The sequence below is a fragment of the Cuculus canorus genome, chromosome 1 (assembly GCF_017976375.1).
Source record: "Cuculus canorus isolate bCucCan1 chromosome 1, bCucCan1.pri, whole genome shotgun sequence".
NCBI classification, from domain to species: domain Eukaryota; kingdom Metazoa; phylum Chordata; class Aves; order Cuculiformes; family Cuculidae; genus Cuculus; species Cuculus canorus.
Window position 1 is genome coordinate 179,843,807 of NC_071401.1, and position 19,337 is coordinate 179,863,143.

The 19,337-nt window shown below is 43.9% G+C and overlaps 2 protein-coding genes across 5 annotated transcripts in view; one reads left to right on the top strand and one right to left on the bottom strand.

Annotated features, from left to right (window-relative positions):
• The window catches only part of DOCK4 (dedicator of cytokinesis 4), a 248,507-nt gene extending 240,346 nt beyond the window's left edge, over window positions 1–8,161 (bottom strand). For all 4 annotated transcript variants that reach the window (XM_054056438.1, XM_054056437.1, XM_054056436.1 and 1 more), the window contains exon 1: window positions 7,991–8,161. In XM_054056438.1, coding sequence (XP_053912413.1) covers window positions 7,991–8,153 — 163 coding nt within the window. In that variant the 5' untranslated portion in view covers window positions 8,154–8,161. The remainder of the gene's footprint in view (window positions 1–7,990) is intronic.
• Window positions 8,037–19,337, top strand: part of ZNF277 (zinc finger protein 277) — a 52,381-nt gene continuing 41,080 nt past the window's right edge. Inside the window, exon 1 of the mRNA XM_054056439.1 lies at window positions 8,037–8,167. Coding sequence (XP_053912414.1) covers window positions 8,152–8,167 — 16 coding nt within the window. The 5' untranslated portion in view covers window positions 8,037–8,151. The remainder of the gene's footprint in view (window positions 8,168–19,337) is intronic.

Sequence of the window (19,337 nt, forward strand, 5' to 3'; positions counted from 1 at the left end):
GCCTGTCAGCCTGACCTCAGCAGCAGGAAGGTCATGGAGCAGATAACCTTGAGTGTCACCACACAACACATACAAGACAACCAGGTGATCAGGCCCAGTCTGCACGCGTTCATACAAGACAGGTCCTGCTGGACTAACCTATCTCCTTCTATGACAAGGTGACCTGCTTAGTGGATGAGTGAAAGCCTGTGGATGTTGTCTACCTGGACTTTAGTGACACTTTTGACACCATTTTCCACAGCAGTCTCCTGGAAAACCCTGCTGCTCATGGCTTGGATAGGTGCACTCTTCACTGGGTAAAAAAACTGGCTGGATGACCAAGCCCAAAAAGTTGTGGTGAATGGAGTTAAAACCAGCAGGTGGCCAGTCACAAGTGCCCTGTTCCCCAGGGCTCAGTTCCAGGGCCAGTTTTGTTTTATGTCTTTATCAATGATCTGGATGAAGGGATCAAATACACCCTCAGTAAGTTCACAGATGATACCAAGTTCGGTGGGAGTGTTGAGTTCATTGAGGGAAGGAAGGCTCCATAGGAATCTGGAAAGCCTGGATCAATGGGCTGAGGCAAATTGCATGAGGCTCAACAAGGCACAGTGTTGGGTCCTGCACTTGGGCCGCAAGAACTTCATGCAATGCTACAGGTCTGGGGACTGGAAAGCTTTCTGACCAAAAAGGACCTGTTACTCAACAGCTGGCTTAACATAAGCCAGCAGTGTGCCCAGGTGTCCAAGAAGGCCAACAGCATCTTGGCTTCTATCAGAAATGGTGCGGCCAACAGGACCAGGGAAGTGACAGTCCCCCTGTACTCAGGCACTAGTGAGGCCACACCTTGAATACTGCGTTCAGTTTTGGACTTAAGACAGACACTGAGTTGCTGGAGCATGTCCAAAGAAGGGCAACAAAACTAGTGAAGGGTCTGGAGTACAAGTCTTATGATGAGCAGCTGAGAAAACTAGAGTTGTTTAGTCTGGAGAAAAGAAGGTCGAGGGGACACTTTATCACTGTTTACAATTACCAGAAAGCAGGTTGTAGAGAGGTGGGCGTTGGTCTCTTCTTCCAAGTAAGAAGCTATAGGACAAGAGGAAACAGCCTCAAGTTGCATTGGGGGAGGTTTAGACTGGATATTAGGAGAAATTACTTCACCCAAAGGGCTGTCAAGCAACAGAACAGGCTGCCCAGAGAAGCAGTGGTGTCGCCATCCCTGGGGAGGTATTTAAAAGATGTGGTGTTTAGGGACACAGTTTAGTGGTGAACTTGGCAGTGTTAGGTTTACAGTTGCACTTGATGACCTTAAGGGTCTTTTCCAACCTAAATGATTCTATGATTTTAAGACTATATTGGATTTTTCTAATCCTGCCAAACTGATTTGATTTTATCCTATTTTCTTACTAAAGCAAACAGGAAAAACAGCAAGCACAATGCATTACAAATTGCAAGATCCAAGCTTCTTTCTTTGTCCCTATAGCACAGGTGACTTTCAGAGCTGCACTGTTTGCAGCTCTCATAACCACCCCTGAGAATCTAGAAGTTACATCAGCATTATTTCCAAACTAAACATTTCAGGTGCCCATGAATGCAAAACTGACACGTTATTATATCATCTTTGAACTATGACTAGGAACATGCACTCTGAATAAGCAGAAACATGCATTATAAACTAAAACAGAAAACAGCTATCACTTCAGTCTCTTGTCATTTGAAAGATCTGACAAATACATTCCTTTAGGCACACAAAGGCAAACTAATGGCAAGTCATTGTGGCATCCAAGTGTCTTTAGTTGTTCCTGCACTGCTTCTCTTAACAAGCTCCACTTCCATTACCAAGTACAGTTCCTAAATTATCCCTCATTACAAAGATGTCAGACAAGGTGCTTTAAACAGGCACACATGAGAAAGTAAATTTGGGAGCCAGTGGCTGACAAAGCAGGAGAAATCAGATGGAAAAGAGGTGTTGTTCGTTAAGAACACATACGCAGAAATAACCAGCTGACAAACACAGGACGGGAGAGTGACTGTCTAGACAGTGATCCAGAAAAGGACCTAAAGGACTGATTAGCGGTTCCTGACTGAACATGAGTCAATGTGATGCTACTGCAAAAGGAACAAGCATCACAACCAGAGTTAGAGACACGTCGCCTAAAGCACACGCTAAAATATTCTCTGGCTTTACCTGATAAAGCTTCTCTGTCCAGTTTTGAACATAGATCAATTGGTCAAACGTAAGAAGATCTACAAGGAAAGAATTAAATAACTGGAGCGATTTCATACAAGGAAGAGGAGACAGTCTTGGCAAGTCGTCAAATACACAAGGATACATTCAAGGCAAAAACTACTCTAGTGCTAAGCACTTTCTAGTAGTAAGATTGTTAAGCACCAGCGACAGAAGTTGCAGGTGCTGGGTTATCAGCATTTCAAAGAACATGCTGGCAAACCTCCAGGAGGGACAGATAAAGTTGACCGGGCCTTGAGGAAGTGGTACAAATTAAATCTCTCAAAACTCCTTCTAAATATTTTTCCTATGTTCATATTGATCATGTCTGAAGAAAAAGAATTCCGTCTTTCCTATTACATAATGTTAGAGACAATATGATAAATTAAATGCACACGACTAATAAATGAAAAGGGTTATTTCCCACCAGGATAGTCTCCTGGCTTCCAGATCACTGGGAAGGGGACAATGGTCTCCTCAAAGGCATTCTGCCCAGCTCCACACAAAAGGACAAATAGCAAGCAAATGATGAAGAGCAAAAAGGTTACTCAATATACACTGTTACACGCAAAAAAAGAAAAAAGATAACTAAACAACTGAAAGTAAAGCAAAACCTTTGCATTTCAGCCCTTCTATGCAGAACCACAAGGACAAGTTTGAAAGGACTCTGAAGCGTTACTTAGTTTGTTCCCCTGTACCTTCACAGAATCAACTACAAAACCAAAAGCAAAAAATACCACTAAAAAACACCCCCACACACAATTTATTCTCTCTAAAGAAACGAAGCAACACATCTCCCAGGGGTGCAAACTCTCTGCTGAAAGTACCTTATCTCAGTTGAATACATTTAAATGTCACAAATGATCCAAGCGGTCAAAATGCTCTCTTCAGTATTTTCCCTGAACCCGAGGCTGAAATTATGGAGAACTGCATAGACCAAAACCAACATATTTGAGTGAATTACATTCAAATGAACTGGAAACTATGGAATGTGGTAGATAGCGCATTCACCTCAAACCAGGCTGTAAACATGAAACTATTTTATTCTAAAGTTCCATCTCCAGGCTGCAGGGTAGGGAAGCAAAATAGATACGCTGAAGGCAGACACAGCAGTGCAAGAAGTTGCCAATATCTCCATAGTAGGAGTAAAATACCCTATTACAGCTCCCTTGACAGAGGAGTTAGTGACTTCATCACCTGCTGTCTCAGCTCCCACAAGCAATCACAGATTACATTAGCCTGTCCCAGAAAGCAAATAAAACCATTCTCCCTTTCAGCAGGGAGACAACATTCTCACTTTCATTCCTAATGTTATTTAATTCACCATTGTTCCATCCCCTTTTGGCTGAATCTGACCCAGCCTAGTGGCCACACAAGTTCCAGCACTAATGGTGGCAAAACACCTTCAACACAGTGAAAGAGGAAGAAACTATGTCATCGGGATACAGCTAACCACAACATAACATCAGTCTTCAAAAATCTTCCCCGATATCTCTAGATATGTAGCTAATAGGACAGATGAGATCTCTGAAGGGCACTGTGTAAGGAGTTAGCGAACCAGCCTGCTCTGGGTTGTCCTTAAGACATGATAAAGGCATTCAAGACATAGCACCCATACCGAAGACTCTAGATTTTTTGAGGGAGCTGCTAAAAATCCATTTTAAAATCTTGACTTAGTCTTATTTCAAGGTAATTCCACCACTTTATCAAAAATTGTTTAATTTAAAACTAGTCTTATGACCAAAAAGACTTAGAAATCTCAACCTTCATATTCTGCTCTACAACAGATTATAGCCAGTGGGGTTTTTTTGTCCAAAAGTTGAGATCATTCCATTTTTGAAAGGTGTTGCAAGTTATTACACGTATAGAAGACCGAGAAAATACCATCTTTATCCGACTGACATCCTAAACTGACATAAAAGCCTGCATAACCATATGTTACATGTCAAAAATCCTCCTATAGCAAAGACCCACACATTTTCTATATCAGATAGCTAGCTAAGAGTATTTAATAAAATGAGAACATGCTCCCATTACCCCAGTAAAGCAAAGGGAGCACTGGTAATTTGCCAGCTTCACTCTCAGTGCCCCACCTCACCTCCACCTACTTGCAGGCCGTCAGCCCCACAGTCACAAGCTGTAACAAAGAAACAAAGATCATCCTCCAACTGTTCATGAGCCCCAAAAACATCCTAAGTTTTAACCTGCCTCACCCACAAACAGTTATTTAAGGCAGCTTGATAGAAATTTGGATATCACTCAGTATTAGTGGTCGTATTAGCAAATTCCACATAGAAACATGAAGCAAAATCAACATAGCAGAACACAAGAAGTAAGATTGAAGGTTTCAGCTGTACTATTTGAGGATCAATGGAAGAAAAGCTGAGGAAGTGTTTGTGTTAAACAAAACACATTACAAATCTAGCAGTTATTGACAGAGACACCATGTGACATTAACCACATCATAGTCTTTATCCTTTAGTTGTTGAGCTAAACAAACTCATTTACAGCAGAGTTAGCTTGTAGTCAAAACAGTGACTACAGTACGAAGATAAAGATGTCTTGGCAATCTTTTGAGAGAACTGCTAGCAAGACTAGCCTGGCTGCAACTCAGAAGAACATGGCACAAGCCAATTGATTTGGCTTTTGTCTTCACATTAGTCAATACCACTCCTGTGATCAACTAATACGCCCCTGTGTTCTTCTTCCTATAAACCTCAGCTTACAGCAAAAAGACATTTGATCCTTTCGTTTCTTCATCTATAAAATAGGAGACAGCCACACTTCATAACCCCTTGGGAAGGCAGATTTACAGCTTAACCACACGAAAAATACCAAGCACTATTTAAACTTGTCTGAGTTATAATAGTATATTTTGCTGTATGGAATGATTTCAGGATCTGGAATATCATCCTACTGATAAATTAGATGATGCATTCAGCAACTGTTTTAAACTATTCTCCTTAATTAGTCTTAATCTAAAAAACCTGCCTTCCTGAGAAGCTTTGTGCTCAATAGAAAAAGGTGAATCACCTACGTGCCAGAAAGCATAACTGCATATTTACAGATTCAGGTAAATCAAATAGATGAGATGATACAGCAGTAAGCAGATCTGGTGACACAAAAAGAAAAACTGACCTTCTAGATCCACGCTAACAAAACTTGTATTTTCACTCCAAGCAGGAGCTTGAAAATAATTATGTACACCTGTGATTTATGTATTACTGCTAAGTTTCCAGTTTACATATCAGAATCACCTTTATACCCAATTCGTTGTCTGCAGAGCATTCACAGCTTTGCAGCTTTAGAAGACTAATTTTAACAAAGGCTTTGGTTATTGTTCTAAACAGTATTGTTCTGTTAGGTTGTAAATTCACCTAAAACAGCACACAGCTTTTAATGCAGGCCAACTCCATTTGGTAACTAGTTTTAGATACGTTAACAGCAAAAAAAGCTTACCTCTCCTACCCTTCAATCAACATATATTGTGCTAAATTCTCTACATAACTGACCACTGGATCCTTTGTGTCAAACTAGCGATGGCATCGCAGAACAGCTGAAGGTGTGATTCAGAACATATGGAAATTCAAAATGAAATAAAGAAGTTTAACCTTCTGTTCTGAAAATAAAACTATGAGAACACAAACAAAGCAAACTTTTTCAGAACCAGAAACCTCCCAATGCTTATTTCACCTCTGGCATTCTGAGGGTTAATACGCAACTGCAAGAATCTATAGCTTCAGAAACGAAAATACATAATTGTAGTACAAAGGATGTCCCATATAAATGGGACAAATTTCTTCATTATGGCAGCACCTTTATCCACCAGGAAACAAGCTAGCAGTAAATCTGCCTACTAGTAAATTAACTCAGAGTAAAGCAACTCACTCAATAAAAAACAATTAGATATTAGCAGTGGCTAGCAGGCAGCAGTTCAAAAAATTGAAGGAGAGAAGATTGTTACTTGTATCAACTACCCCTCCAAGTAGGAATCAGTCAGGCTGTGCAAGTGAGCAACAGCCACCTGGCTGCACTGAAGGGTTGCTGGTAACCAGGTGGCTGCTGCCTGGTTATTCATCCATTTTGGCATGTCACAGTAGAAATGTGCAGCACAGCATGTGCCGCAAAATTCAGATTGAAAACGCAGATGAGGTCTGATGTTGATGCAAGCTCTAAGCTCTTTATACAAAGGATACATATGCTTGGTACAACGCATCAGCATTCTCAAAGGGGTTTTATAATACACCCATTTTACCTGGGCAGATAAATAGAACAATATTAAAAAAAAAAAAAAAATGTTGGGAAATACAGTAATCCCATCATTATATTCAGGAAACATAAACAGACCAGTGGTGCAAAATGTGAGTTTTATCTATGAAATTTACTTTACATGAAGTTTAAAAAATTACATAGCAAGATACAACTCTCTCTTGTCTCCCCTACCACTGCTACAGAGCACAATAGCTTATCCGATAACTGGGTGTGAAGATTTTGCAGACAGCCTCAGCATGCAAGTGAGTGAGCACATACCATAAAACGCAGCCCCACAGAAAAAACAAATACTTTAGTATTCCAACATTTTGCAGTGGTCATGGTAACTACAGTATCACTCCATCCTAGAGATTTAGAGGACCCAAATTGAACAGTGACTTTTTGTTACTATCCTGAATAGCCTTTGGAAGGCAAATCACAGAAAATCATGGAATGAATTTAAATAAGAATAAGCATCGTTTTGCGATGATATTATATTTACACAAATAAAGAGGATCTTTGTAATGTATCACATTCTCTGTTTGATCCAAAGGGGGGCCACTATTGAGAAATCACAACTGTATCTCTTCAGCAGGCATAAGACTTCATTAACACCAACCTTCCAAACCGAGGAGGAGCCGGACAATGATCCACGTTTAAGCACCACAGAGGGTTTACTACACATACAAAACTTTACTGATGAGATATCACTCAATTGTTTAGGAACTAGGGGGTAGTTTTTCAAATACCAGGAAAGCATTTGGCTGTTCGCTTTCAGTATTTAAGGAGATGCTCCATGCTCATAAACCAGAGGGGAAAAAAATGCTTCGGTTGCGAAATAGCATGCTACGCCCCAAAATAAAAATAATTAAAAACCAAATAAAGGGTGAGGAGGGCTGCAGCTTCAAATTCTCGACTGCCAATATCGAGCGTGCCATTCCAGGGAGTCCCAGGGCGGCTTTTAAGCCTCTGCCCACCCTCGCAAAGAAAGGCGGGCGGCAGGACTAATCAATATCTCGCAGCCCAGCTGCGACCCGGCAAATAAAGAAGTGGAGAACATAAATCCTATGGATGATCTCTCTGATTTGGCGCTGGGAGGGCGGCGATCTGCGGGCTCAACTCCAGACGGGACGGAGCGGCACAGGGAGCGCACAGAGCGCGCAGACAAAGGAGGCTCCGTGTCTCCTCACCAGGCACAGCTCCGTGCTCAAACACAACATAAACACACGGGGAGCTGCTCTACACGCCGGCGGGTCTGCAGGAGCTCGGCTGCAGCGGTGTCAGCGCGGCTTCGGTGCGGGACGAGCGGACAGAGCTCACCCAAAAAAGAGAACACCCCAGCGAGCCCCCGGTGTCACATCAGCGGAGCCGAGTCTTTAGCCAAGCAGGCGCGACTCCCACCAATGGCACTTTGTCCGCTTCCCACCGGAGAAGCGACAAAACCCCCGAGCGGCGAACAAAGCCCGCAGACCCCAGCGCGGCGTTTTCGAGGCTGCTTTGTTCCCCCCTTTGCCGCCGACGCCCCGGACTCACCCACGCCGTACTTCTCGTGCTCCGTGGGTATCCACATCCTGACGGCGCGGCTCCGCTCAGCCGCCCCAAGCCATGGCTCCGCGGGCAGCGCAGCGCCCCGCCGCGGCTCAGCCCCGCCCGCCCCGCGCGGCCCGACGGGGCGGAGGGGCGGGGCCACGGCCATGGCCGCGCGCGGCGGTGAGTGCGCTGGGGGGGGGGGGGCGGCACCCCTCCTGCTGCCGGGGGGGAGTGGAAACCCCTGCGGGGGGGAGGGGGCGGCACCCCTCCTGCTGCCGGGGGGGCGTGGGAGCCCCTGCGGGAGGGGGCGGCACCCCTCCTGCTGCCGGGGGGCAGTGGGAGCCCCTGCGGGGGGGGGGGGGGGCGGCACCCCTCCTGCTGCCTGGGGGGAGTGGGAGCCCCTGCGGGGGGGGGCGGCACCCCACCTGCTGCCTGGGGGGAGTGGGAGCCCCTGCGGGGGGGGGGAGGCACCCCTCCTGCTGCCGGGGAGGAGAGTGGGAGCCCCTGCGGGGGGCGCGGGCTGGTGCCGGGAGGGGGGCAGGAAGGGATGGGATGGGTGGCTTCTTGGTTTCTCGCAGAATCCCTGGGCTGGAAAAGACCTTGGATCATCGAGTCCAGCCATTCCGATCTGCCACTAAACTATAGAATCGTAGAATGGTTTGGCTTGGAAGGGATCTGAGAGATCATCCGGTTCCAAAGTCCCTGCCATGGGCAAGGACACCTCCCACCAGACCAGGCTTCCCAGGGCCTATCCAACCTGGCCTTGAACGTCTCCAGGGATGGGACACCCACAGCTTCCCTGGGCAACCTGTGCCAGTGCCTTACCATCCTCATCATGAACAAATTTCTCATGTCTAACCTAAATCTGCACCTCTTCAGTTTATACCTGTTCCTCCTCGTCCTATCACTACAAGCCTTTGTGAACAGTTCCTCCCCAGCTTTCTTGTAGCGCCTTCAGATTCTGGAAGGTCGCTATAGGGTCTCCTTGGAGCCTTCTCTTCTCCAGGCTGAACAACCCCAACTGTCTCAGCCTGGCCTCATATGGAAGGTGCTCCAGTCCTCTGATCATCTTTGTAGCCCCCCTCTGGACCCTTTCCAACAGTTCCATATCCTTCTTATGTTGAGGATTCCAGAACTTGACACAGTACTTCAGATGAGGAGTACCTCGTCTACCCATCTTGTAAATACCTCCAGGGATGGTGACTCCACCATTTCCCTGGGCAGCCTCCACCAGTGCCCAGTAACCCTCTTGGTGAATTTTTTTTTCCTGAACCTCCCCTGGTGGAGCTTGAGGCCATTCCCCCTTGTCCTGTCCCCTGTCACTTGGGAGAAGAGGCCAGCTCCCTCCTCTCTACAACCTTCTTTCAGATAGTTGTAGAGAACAATAAGGTCTCCCCTCAGCCTCCTCCACGCAGAGATGAAGAACAGCAGATGGTGCACAGCGAGGAGTGCAAACGATGACAGCCAGGGATTGGTCAGGCTCCTTAAGCAGCAAGAACAGCAAGGCATCTGTCCTTGTGGAGAGGGCTGCATGCCCACCTGGAAGCAGCTTAGCTAGAACTCACCCTAAGTAAACTGCAGGAAATCCTTAGGCCGAACTGATCCTTGTCAGAGAAGGCTTGGTGTTACGAGGCAGGAGCGAGAGCTTGAGTTAACATCTTCTTGTCCCGGAGGAAGGAACAGATGGAAAAATGTGGGGGAACTCTGGTGACACGATGCTGCTCTGCAGGCCTTACCAGGTACAGGCTGTCTCTGAGATAAGTGTCTCTGCTTTTAAAAAAATATTCTCCAAACAAGTCATTACTCTGAACTGTAACTAGAAATTTTAGGGGATGATTCAGTTTGAGCTGAACAACAAAAGTCAGATTTAATGGTTTTACATTTAAGAGAGGAAAGTGCCTCATTTTTATTTTTTTCAGTTCAGGCTGACTTTTAGCCTTTACTGTCAAGTTAAGTAGAATTTTTAAGTCACCAGTAGTGTGAAGGACACAACAGAATGAAATTGTGTGCAACCAAGCAGCTTCAAACCTAGAGTCAGAGCGTGCTTGTTCTGTGTCTATCTTTCTAGTTGTCAAACTTTGGTATTGAGTGATCTTTTAAGTGACCTTTATGTTGTTTCTCTAGAATGCACTCTGGTTCTGTTCATAAAAGTAATATCACTTGATTTATGTTAGTAGTTAAAGCAGTACTCTTACTTTATTTATGTGTTGCAGTGTTGGCGGGAGGCCCTCCTATATGAAAAGCCAGGCCCTTCTAGGGCACTTCCACACTGGTGCAATGACACCCAGAGGCAAAGCTGTGCTGTTTTAATTGTTGGAAAGGACTTGTACTTTTGTCTGTGCAAGTCTTCTGTGTGAAACTGTGTATAGGTGGAGTACTAGGGATGATGAGGTTATCCTGAAGCTTTTGCAGGTAACTCTTTTAAAAATATTCACACTGATATGAAAAAAAGTTTGTACCATAGCAATTTGAAGACCTATGCTGTTTTCTTGTTAGTGAGCTCCAACACTTATTGAAAGGATTACTGAATTTTCAGTGTCTGTGCTCCCAAGTTTGCTTTGCATTCTCTGGCAGATTCTTTGAAGTCTGTAGGTGACAAAATGCGTAAAAGTCACCACTGAAAATGAAAATAATAAGTGCCAGGCTGAATTAACCTCTACCCTAGCCCATAACTTCTACGTACATACAAGCTATCCTTGTCTCCATAAGAGGGCTGCCAATGTGCTGGCTGGGAGTCATGAAATTCTGCCACAATCCTTTAACTGCTGTCCGTCACGTTAACCATGACTGAATTCAGCATGTTTGTACTAGGCTCAGAGCCTGTCTTCCTTCTTCCCTTGAGCAAAGACAAGACTATGCAACAGCTGAAATAGCCTTTTCAAAATCATCCAGTTAGAGCCCCGTTGTTTAGGGTAAACAGATCTTATACTATATATCACATTGTCTGTAGGCAAATAAAATACCTCACTCTAATATTAGTCATTTCCCTGTGTCTGAGCAAAATTCCTCTTCTTTCACGGTAGTTCACTCTAGCAACTTCTTGTACTTGCATGTGAGCCTGAGAAAGTCTGTCACTTGTTTGGAGACAGTATATAGGAAAATTAAATTAAATACTTTTCCCTGTCTTGCAGTTTCCTGTGTACTAGGAAGCCTGTGTTTGTATATTCTAGTCCAGGACTGTGTTTCTTTCTAGTTAGTTCCCTCCAGCAGCCTTCACCAAGCGACTTGTAATAAACATATCACTGTCCACAGTACAATTTGTTCAGTCGATATTAATTACTACACATCAACATTTCTTACAGCATCTGTCAATGGATTTTAAAATGAAGTTTCTTCTGGAATGTGTCTTTCATAGCTTCATCAGCAGGCTGACAGCTACAGTTTCCTACTCAGGTTCTTAATGTGCTCAAATCCTTTTTAATACCATGCTGCTAGAGTGTACCATGCCAGAGCACAGCACATTATTCTTATTCCATCCACGTCTATCTCTTGTGTCCCACTTTTAAGGGAATTCAGTTTACTGTGGAAAACAAAAGTTTGACTGGTCTTGCCAAGTCTACCTTTTTTAATTGGTACCTAGAGGATACTTCAGGAAAAGTTGTTTTGTTTCTGATAGTGTAAGCATCACTTCTTTGGTGCAACTTCTTTAGCTGCTATTAGAGCTGCTTAAACCACTGTGCTCTGGGATTCAGGGCTTCCTCTTTCCTGATCACTGCAAACCAGTCGCATGTACTCTTTGACCTGAGAGATTTCTCTGTCTGGGTTGGTGGATGCAGCTGCTGTTCCTGTCTGCGGGTCTGGGCAGTAAGAAGGCACACACAGACATGAAACTGAAGTGGTTGGCCACACAGGCACCCACAGAGCAGTGCCTTAATCATACCCTCATAAACACTGACAGCGCTTGCATAAATAAGAGCTCAGATAGCCCAGTCTTGTTCCTCTCTTCTAGTTGATCAGGATCAACCATCACTAGGGAAAACGCTATTCCTCTTTAGATTCGCAAGTACCCCCATGTTTGCAGGCCTTGAATATCAAGTTGGGCTCTAAGTCTATTTACTTTTCCTGGACCTTGTGTCCTTTACCCAGCCATTGGCTCTGACACCAAACTTTTCCAGGTGAGGGTCTCTTCCTGCTCACCATCTGCTCCAGCTTGACGATCACTACCTGATACATAACCAAATCGGGTATTTCTGATGCTCTTAGCTGGACCATCTCAGCCCGCTGATACAGTTACACTGGACCTACACACCTGGCAAGATTTCACTCCCAAAAAGCTCCCAAAATCATTCCTCCCAAGCCTTTGTGAAGCCCAGCCACCTCTCACATAAACAATCTCTTAACTACCTGAAAGACACTCCTTCCTCACCAGGCTCTGAACAACTTTTTCCCGCTTCTCACTCTGTTACTTATGTCAAGCTGTTTCTCATGTCCTGCCGAGTAGTTTCTTACATTAGCTACACCTCAGGCCAGGGCCCAGTCATTGGCCTGTGTATCATAGCACTCTTTCTACTCTGTGTTCAGTTTCAGCTGCCAGAAGTTGGCCTTGCTGTCTCATTGCTGCACCCTCAGGGTATCCCTTCTGCTGCTCCAGCCTCCGCCAGCCCAGGGTTTGGTGTGCTTTTTAGCTTCCAGTTAATTCTCTTCATAAACTTCTTCCTGATTTTCCCCGTCTGCTTTGTGTATCAGCAAAAAAAGGGGCTTGATCTGGTTTGTGTCTTCACTTCTGTACCATGTACTTCCGTCGTTCATGGCTCTCCAGACTTTCACACTGTCTTCTCATTTGATTTGAGCCTGCTTGTCATTTCTCACTCATTTCCTCTGTGGTTCATCTGTTCCCTGCTTGTAGAAGGCCCCTCTGACTCTCTGATGACATTTCCTTAGCCAGTTACTCTCCAGTGTTAATTCGGTCCCTCCTGCCCCTCTCCCACACCCAGCTCGGGTACTTCTTCTGTCCTGCCCCTTTCCCTTCTGAACCACCCTCCTCTGCTGCTCACAGCCCTTCCTTTGGTCCCACTACTCCTATCTCCCTGTCCTTTAGCCATGCATCTCACTAGCTCTTGTTCACAAACTGCTAGTGGACCCTGCTTTCATCCCTGCTCTCCATTCTTCTACTTTTTTTTTTTTTTAATGCTTTTTCTACTTCTAATTCCTGCGTATCATCCCCTTCCTGGCTCTCCACATGTTTGATCTCTCGTTGTAATCCCTGCACCTTCTTCCCTAAGATTATACTTCATGAGGCCTGAGGGAGTCATAACAGCACAAAAGACTGTGAAGCAAAGCATCAAAGCACAACTGTCACATGAGGTACCTGACTCTCAGCAGCTTCATAATCTCTGCTCTTAGGCAGGAGCAAATTAGGAGTTAGAAAGATGAAGTTTCACTGTAGCTCTCCTGCCTACTGAGCAGTCTACCCGAAAACTTTGAGAGTGGATGTAGTGTGGTACTTCTTGGCTCTCATGTGCTAAAACACAGATGGGATTTGGCCTCTGTGTTGCTGCTTCACTTCCGTTTTGGAAGGTGGGAAGCAAGGAGGGAAGCGAATTGCTTTTTCCCTTTTCCCACTCATAAGTTAGGTCCGTAGCTTATCAGTAACTCCTAACTATAGCATTGTTGTGAGAACTTCCTTCATGTTTGTTACTTCAAGCTATGGTAGAGTGTACAGTGCTGCAGTACACCTTAGGTAAAGGAGTGATTAAGGGGATTCCATGGCAGTGGCCCCTGGCCATTTTTGGTTCTTCCAGAAAAGGAAACTTCTGTTACTCATTTTCTTATTCTCTTGCCCTGGGAGAGGCAGGCAGGGAGGAAAATGGAACAGCAGCAATGAACATGTCTGTGCCCTGTCCTAAAGCCTGTTCTGCAGATGTGGAAGGTTAGGGAGGGTTGTAGTTTTGAGTCCTATTTGGGATGGCAAGGACTCATCAAGATTGAAGTGCACTAGTGAAAACAGACACCCTAACTATCCAATTCAGGACACTCACATTTATGGATCCTTGAACGTTACCGCAGCCTCTAAATCCGTTTGTTATCTGTGCCTGGGCCCTCTTACACAGAATGCAGGCTTCCTCCTAGTTACAAGCAAACCCAGCTTGGTGTTGGCTATCTGAATGGATAGACGCATTCCCACCTGTGTCACAAGAACCCCACAGGCATGGGTCCCTCAAATATTAGCAAAGTCTCCCAAGCCTGTTGGCTGGACTGCGTCAACAGGTGTCAACTCTGCCCATGGCTGAGTCTCAGCCCCCTTGCCCATCCACTGACTTAGACCATGAGTTTTTCCAGATACACATCTCCTACTCACTTGCTACTCACTGGCTAGTCCAGTTTGAACCTTACTAGCAAATTATTTGTACACACATATGCGTACAAAGTTACATTCACTAGGAAAATATAAACACACCATGGTCCCTCTAGATGCTGGTTCCTGGACATGCAGACCTTGTGACCAGCAGCCTGTTCTGCAGTTGCTGGTGCTTAGATCTTGTCCTATGTGCTCTACACATAGGACAGAGGGTAAATTACACACACACACAAAAAAATAGTAGTTAAGAAAAGGATTTATTAAGAAGGGAGGAAAGACTGTAGTGATCAGGTGCAGGGTTTGACCAGAGAAGTGTACCCACCAGCAGTTTAAATGCAACTGGCCCTTTTTTATTCCCCTTGCCTCCATTTTATGGTGTTTTTTTCCCTCTAATGCTTCCTTTTCTCTGCCTGTGGTCCCTCCTGTAAACTTCCCATAATAAAATATACATAATCCCACAAACTGCTTCCGATGTCCTATAGCAAAAACACAAACACTGTTAGATATACCCACAAACACTGTTAGATATACACACGGTATATGGTAATCACATTTTCCCATCCTTATCAGTGACAAAATTCAGGTTGAACCTCTTCAAGTCGGTTTAGCAGTTCCTTCAATGACATTAGTTCTTGTAGCGACGAAAGACAACTTGTTGTCTCTGTTATCTCCATTTCATTAGCTTTTTGTGTGTGTGTAATCTACCACTTTGCATATTATTTGTTACTTTTTTTACTCAATAGTCCTTAACCATAGAAAGTAATGAACCAGATGCCCTCCGATCCCAGACATCCCTGTACTACCCCTCCTATTCAGGTCAGCCTTGAGTGTACAGTTTATTTCCTTCCTGTTCAAACATCCATCTCGTGTGTGGTTGTGAATAGGGAACTGCTGACTGCCATGGACGAAAACCCCAGTAAAGTGATAGAGCAGCCATTGCCCAGGGTTACAGCTGCCACTTCTCATCTGCTCATTCAGCAGAGCTCCTCAGGCCTTAGTCTAATGGACAGCTGGTCACCCAGCCCACCCGTACCTGGCCGTTTCTGTTTAATGGTTTTAGAGTTTGGTATCCTGCCCAGTACTCTTCCTTAAAGCCTGAGCCAGTTCCAAACGTTCACGCACATGGTTGCATCCTCACTGGTTCCCCCACAGGGCACTTCCAGGCATCTAGAGTATCACTAATAATCCATTTCTTGGGTTAAATCTGTGTATTCGGTGGAGAATTTCAAGATCTCAGGCTTCCACTGTACCGTAGGTTTTGGAGAGGGTAAGAAAGGGTTTGGTCTACCAGTAAACATTATAAGCTCTGTAAGAGATCTCTGTTTGACACAGGTTAGTAATTGTGGACTGAACACCCAGCAATTACACCTGGAGGACAGGTTCACTAATTAATTATTTAAATGCAATGCAGTTTATTGTAATATAGATTACAAGAATTAATCTCCTAAAACACTATTATTTTTTAATGTTTTAAGAGCACTTGTTATGATTTTTAATTAAAGATGCAATCTCATAGTCATTTTAAACTGTTACTTGATAAGCAAATAGATCTCGTGGAGGACTGGAAATTACTAAATTATGGTATGTGAAATAACCTTTTATGTGCTCCTGTGTTTGAAGTGTAAAAAAGCAAAATCCTTTTGTGTTATGTTACAATAAGATTTTAGTCGTTTAGCCTTAAAATGTTTCTTAAAAAAACCCTGATGATGGGAGAATATACAAGTGAAACTAAGGATTTCATTAAATGGATAGTAATGTATTAGTAAAATAAGTAATGAGTTGCATTTCTTGGTAATACAGATCTGAACTGCATGTGATCCTGCCATAATTTCAGAAATAATTGTGTTACAAATGTGCACTGTATTTTGTCTGAAGACAAAGGGGTATCCCCCACACCTCAGCATGTGTATATAGCTGCTGTTAGCACAAGGCATCGGATATGTTGTATTCTCCACAAATACCCACTAAAGGCTGGCTGTTTGGTTTTCTCTGAATTCAGAAAACTGTTAGCTTAAAAGGAAGAGATAGCCTTTATCTTTGTTCTATATAATTTAATTGTCTAGTAGTGCACATTGAGCTCCATTTAACTCCAGTAATCTAAACCAGTTCTTGCCTGCTCAGTAGCAGGTAAAGGCTTTGATACACAAACAAGCTACTAGGTGTCATCTGCCCGGTATATTAACTGGAGCTCTTTGAGAAGTAAGCTGCTTCAGGCTACTTGGTGAGCATATGCCCACGGACCACAGAGCAGGTTAAACATGATAACTTGTTTGCATGTTAAAGCCTTTAAGTTGTTTGAAATCTCTACTCAGGCCTTCTGTTACCTGCAGTAGAGCAATAGTGAGTCCTGGTTTGTAAGTCTGTGAAGTCCTTTGAACTGTCTCAGTATTAGCAAATAACCTGCTTCTTACCTGAAAGGCTTTCTCATTGCCTGAATGAATAATAGATGTGGACATTATTTAGATGTCGAGGTGTGGACCAGGGAGGTATTAACAACTTTTTGAATGTTCTAAGTGTGAAACAGATAGTTTCTTATCCCTATTGTAACACCTTGTTCACCATTCCATTTTGGTTTGTGGGGTTTTTTTTCTTAACTGGGGAACACCATTTTTCTGGAAGAGCACCAGAACTGTAAACCCTTGTAGCCAGTGATGTCTGCCATAAGGTGGTACATAAACACATAAACAGGTGATAAGAGTTCTCCCTTTGAGACTTCAGCCAGCTTTCTTGATGAAGGTATACAGAGCTTAAACTGAGATATAGTTGTGATCAGAGCGGACAGTAGGAAAGTAAGAAAAGGACACAATGAAATGACAAGCATTAAGTATTTTAACTTCAGTATAGGTTAAGTTCTTGCCTGAACAGCCTTCATAACCTTTCCCAACCTTGTATGCTTCCTTCCACCATACCCTGTCTTGCAACTCCCACTCTGCATGTTCATTTGAACATTTGCATTCCAAAACTACAGTTGTTCCCAGACTCTTTCTGAGGTTTTTTCTTAGTGTTCTCATCCACAAGCTCCACCAAGCTGAAGCCGGGAGAAAAGCCTGAAAGCATTTGAATGTCTTTCTATGAACCTTTTAAACCAGCTTTAAGTACTGCATTGATAAGAGCCCTGCACAGTGTGGTAAAGATGATGACATTGAAGAACTTGGAGGGGAAAATGGGGTTAGTTTCATGCAACATTAGAGCAGGCCTGTGCTTGTGAAGAGCTGGACACATCAGCCTGACGGGTGCCTCACTGAAATCGGGGAACGCTTGTGTGAAAGCGCAGGGTCTTTGCAGAACCATTGTCTCTAGTCATAGGTAATTAATTACAGTCACTTGAGAGGAAAAAGCTAGTGTTGTGTGGGGCAGTGTAGGGCAGTAGATTTATGCCTTGTTAAAAGCAATAACACTTCTTTTTCTGTACAAACGCGGAATGCTCAAACTACTTCATACAGAAATAGTACCCATACTTGATATTTTGATTATGGAATGGAGCCAGGAGTGCTGAACTGGAGGATTTATTGACTTTTTTTCAAAACATGCTACGTGTTATGGCAGTGGAATTGTAATTAAGAAGTAAATGAAAGGGGCATTGTGTTTCGCATGAGTTTATTCTCTGATTAGAAAGGATTTTAGATCATCTGTGTACAGCAGTAACCGCCAACTTGTCAAATTTGGCACAATAGAGAACAGTATAGTTGCATGTCTGATGTCTGATCATTGATATCAAGGTCTGGTTTTTCCAGCAGGTAATTCCACGCTCACTTCTTGTTTGCCAATCTGTCCTACAGATTTTGCTACAGTAGACCTGTAAATGTGATTTTGTAGTAGATGCTTTTGTCTGTAGCTTCAGTGGCCCAAAACTCTCAGTCAGGTACCTGTCTATTCTTAGTGATGTATTGAAACTTTCCTTTTGGTTTTTTTTGCCTCATGTTTCCACAGGATCATCTCTTCCAAATGGTCTTTTTTCCATTTTCCTGTGTTTTTGTCTGATTTTTGTGACTGACAGACAGGAACCAGTGTGAAATGGCGCAGCTGCTTCTGTTTGATTCTTGCTCATTGAGATGTCATCCTCCCATTTGTCATCAGTGGCTCTGTCCCTGAGGAGTAGCTGCTCCTGTTTCTTGCCCTGTGTAGTCGGAGCAGGTTCTAAAGCTTTCTCTTTATCCCTCTGGTACAGAAGCTTTATAACTGGATATGCCATCTGTTTCAACCTCACAAGCTGGTATAGTATGGTTTGTCTCTGTCTTGATGAACAAAAACTAAGGCACAGTAGATAAAGACAATTGATGCTGCAGCCCCTGCAATTACATTGCACGGTTTGCTTTGGATCACATGTAGCCAGCCTTCCCATGCTAACAGCCTCAGTGTGCAGGTGTTTCAAAGCTGTCTGAAGCAGTGCCTCTCAGTTTAGACCCAGATGTCTCTGGTGGTGGTTGGGATGCATTTCATACATATCTGGGCTCCAGATGAATCCAGATGACGTGCACCAACACTCCTCTCTGATCCCAACGTATGTGCAAAGCAGCTGGAGGATGATCAGGGACTGTGGCGCTCCGATGCGGGTCAGAGCTGTGCTGAGAGGTGCAAGCAGAGGGACCGAGCTGATAGGTAGTGTGTGGAAACATGAGGCAGCATCCTGTGGTTCAGAACTGCTGCCAAAGTTCACAGCATGTGCCCCAGCTCAGCCCTGGCAATCCCAAAGTGGGAGTGCAAAGGACTCACAAGATGAAAACAGGAATGGTTATGAAAGAAATGCGTGCAGTAATAAGTGATAATGCTGGCACCAGAGCATTTTGCTAGCATTTGTCTTGACCAGTGTGCCAGCAATGAATTTTATTATGACTCAGTAATGCATGAACAAATGAGATAGAGCTTTTTCTCTGAAGGCTGGTATGTAACAGAAAACATCCTGCTTGAGGTTTTAATTTGATTTTGTCTTCTGTGGGATGAAAACATGCAGCCTGTGTTATTACTGTGCTAATTTAATGTACAGGAGCCTGCATGTATTTATACAGTTAGCAAAATGTTGCCTGAAAAATATAAACAACTTGTATTACCAAT